Here is a 2,183-nt window from a genome sequence, read left to right on the forward strand (position 1 = left end):
ACATCAAAAAAATTTGCACATGAACATTTTTGTTTTATTTAAATTTCTGAAAACAAAAACCTATGTCAGACAAAAATACATTTTAATTTATCGCTATAATCAAATTCAACGGTTTCATCTTATGATTCAGGTTTAGTGGTTTTAATTTCAACATGCACAGAGAGACACAACAATTCTATTATGCTTTATAACTGTTATTATAATATTACATTCAGACTTGTCTTGTAGTGGTTTCCATTTCTTCCTCCTCTGAGAAATGTGGCACAGATTTCTTAGCCACCACATTGTCCAGTCTCTGTCCCATCAGATATGGGTTGGTGCTCTGAAACAGAAAACAGAGGGGTATCTGTCAGCTTTTTCCTTAACATGATACAAGCACAAACTGTCTTGTGGTTCGGGGTTTATGGTTTTACATTTCCATGGCATGATCACCTAGTCTAAAGATATTATGGTTTCATGTTATTGTGGTATTACTGGGCCATTTAAATAACACCAGTGTTAAAAGTTGTGAAAATTTCAAAATGTTTGGACACAGGTTTCTTTCACGTTCTATTATATACAACAAAACATTCAAACATCAAACATTTTTTTATTATTGTTGTTGTTGTTTTTTTTGTTTTTTTTTTCAGAAAACCATACCTTCATTAAATTTTGTATATTGTTAGTATTTATTTAGCCGAAAGAGAGTGGCTGTGAGGACAGACAGCAGTCTGAGATAATTCTGAGGAAGTTGCAGTCAGGCATATAATGGATGAAAAACATTTGGAGAAAATGAACATGTAAACAGGTTATCCATCCAGTTATAAACTGCGAAACTGTGCCATATGATAGGGTAGCAGCCCAATTAGTGGGTTATATACAGCTCAAATATTGTTAGATTAGGTAAAGAAATATTCCAGTCTTAACAAACCCGTTTTCTTCTTTTTGGTCCTCCTTTCAGTTTTTCATACAACAGCTTTTTATTCTGGAAGCACATTCAAAAAATAGAATGTCAGTGAATGCTTGAATAAATATTTTCCATTTTACTTGAAAAGAAAGGTAGTGATTAGTAGAAACAGTTCTTGCTTTTTTTCTCAGCTAGAATAAAAATGGTTGGAACTAATAAAAAGTCAATTTAAAAGTTAAAAGTTTTTTCTTTGTATTATAATGAAAAAAAACCTTTACTGAGTTAAGTCACTGTTCCAAACACTGTTCATGCAGCATATAAACTCTGTTCCAGTTAGAGATTATTTTTGTGCTGGTCTTAAACCAGATGTTAAACAGATGTTAATCTTGAGTCTCTGTTCATGTTATCCACACTGTAACTCACCCATTTGGCCAGTGAGGGGTAGTCATGCTCTGGGTCATAGAGGTGTTGGTGTTTCTGAAACTCTCGGCTGAACTCAGCTGTGTCTGGCGAATTCTCAAGGCACCCATCAGTAGCTAAAATCCCAAAGGAAAATCATTCTGTTTATTTTAAGAAGAATAGTAGTCAGAAAATCTCTTTCAAATAAATACAATCTATTCTCATTTATGCTAACTTACAAGGTCAAAGCAGAGCAGTGGTTATACTAAAAGAAATTAAACTTATTATTTCTGTGTTCTTATATGGGTGGTATATAATAATAAACCATTTTCAAGCATAATATTTGGCAGGTGGTTCAGGACTCATCTGTACCCGTTTTTCCCAGCGGGCATGGGTTGGGTGGATCAGGATATCCATGGTCCTGGCTGAAGTCTTTTGGGACATTGTCTCCAGTCAGTTCTGCAACAATATTAGGGATGTTCCCGTAGGGGCCGAGATGCTGAAGTCCCTCATGAGCACCACCTAGTGGACACACACGGCTGTAATTATACTTGCAGACAGAAATAACCACTAGAAAAGAAAAAGAGAAATTAGTCTCTCCGGAAAAGTCAGTTAACAATCAAAAAACAGTTAGTTCTAATCTACTAATGATTTAAAACGATAAAAAATAACAATAAAAGTATAAACTAATATATGAATTAGATTTTTAAAAAATAATTATATATTTTAAATAATAAAAAACGAGTCATTTGTACTCTTCTATCACCTTTTTAACGGTAACTATTTTAACACGTCGATATTATATTTTGCATCCTTAATATGTAATATTTACTATTTTACTTTATAATATTAGAATGTTGATAAGTAATGTCGGTGTGTGAAATGTAGAAGACATGAG

General features: G+C 33.2%; 1 protein-coding gene across 1 annotated transcript in view; it reads right to left on the reverse strand.

Annotated features, from left to right (window-relative positions):
- Positions 1-119: 119 nt before the first annotated feature.
- LOC113655663 (neuroendocrine protein 7B2) overlaps positions 120-2,183 on the reverse strand; it is a 3,142-nt gene continuing 1,078 nt past the window's right edge. The window contains exons 3-6 of the mRNA XM_027166337.2: positions 1,658-1,807; positions 1,310-1,422; positions 911-964; positions 120-322 (exon numbers count right to left, since the gene is read on the reverse strand). Of these exons, the coding sequence (XP_027022138.1) occupies positions 212-322; positions 911-964; positions 1,310-1,422; positions 1,658-1,807 (428 nt within the window). The 3' untranslated portion in view covers positions 120-211. The remainder of the gene's footprint in view (positions 323-910; positions 965-1,309; positions 1,423-1,657; positions 1,808-2,183) is intronic.

This window comes from Tachysurus fulvidraco, chromosome 16 (genome assembly GCF_022655615.1).
Source record: "Tachysurus fulvidraco isolate hzauxx_2018 chromosome 16, HZAU_PFXX_2.0, whole genome shotgun sequence".
In the NCBI taxonomy this organism is placed as follows: Eukaryota; Metazoa; Chordata; class Actinopteri; order Siluriformes; family Bagridae; genus Tachysurus; species Tachysurus fulvidraco.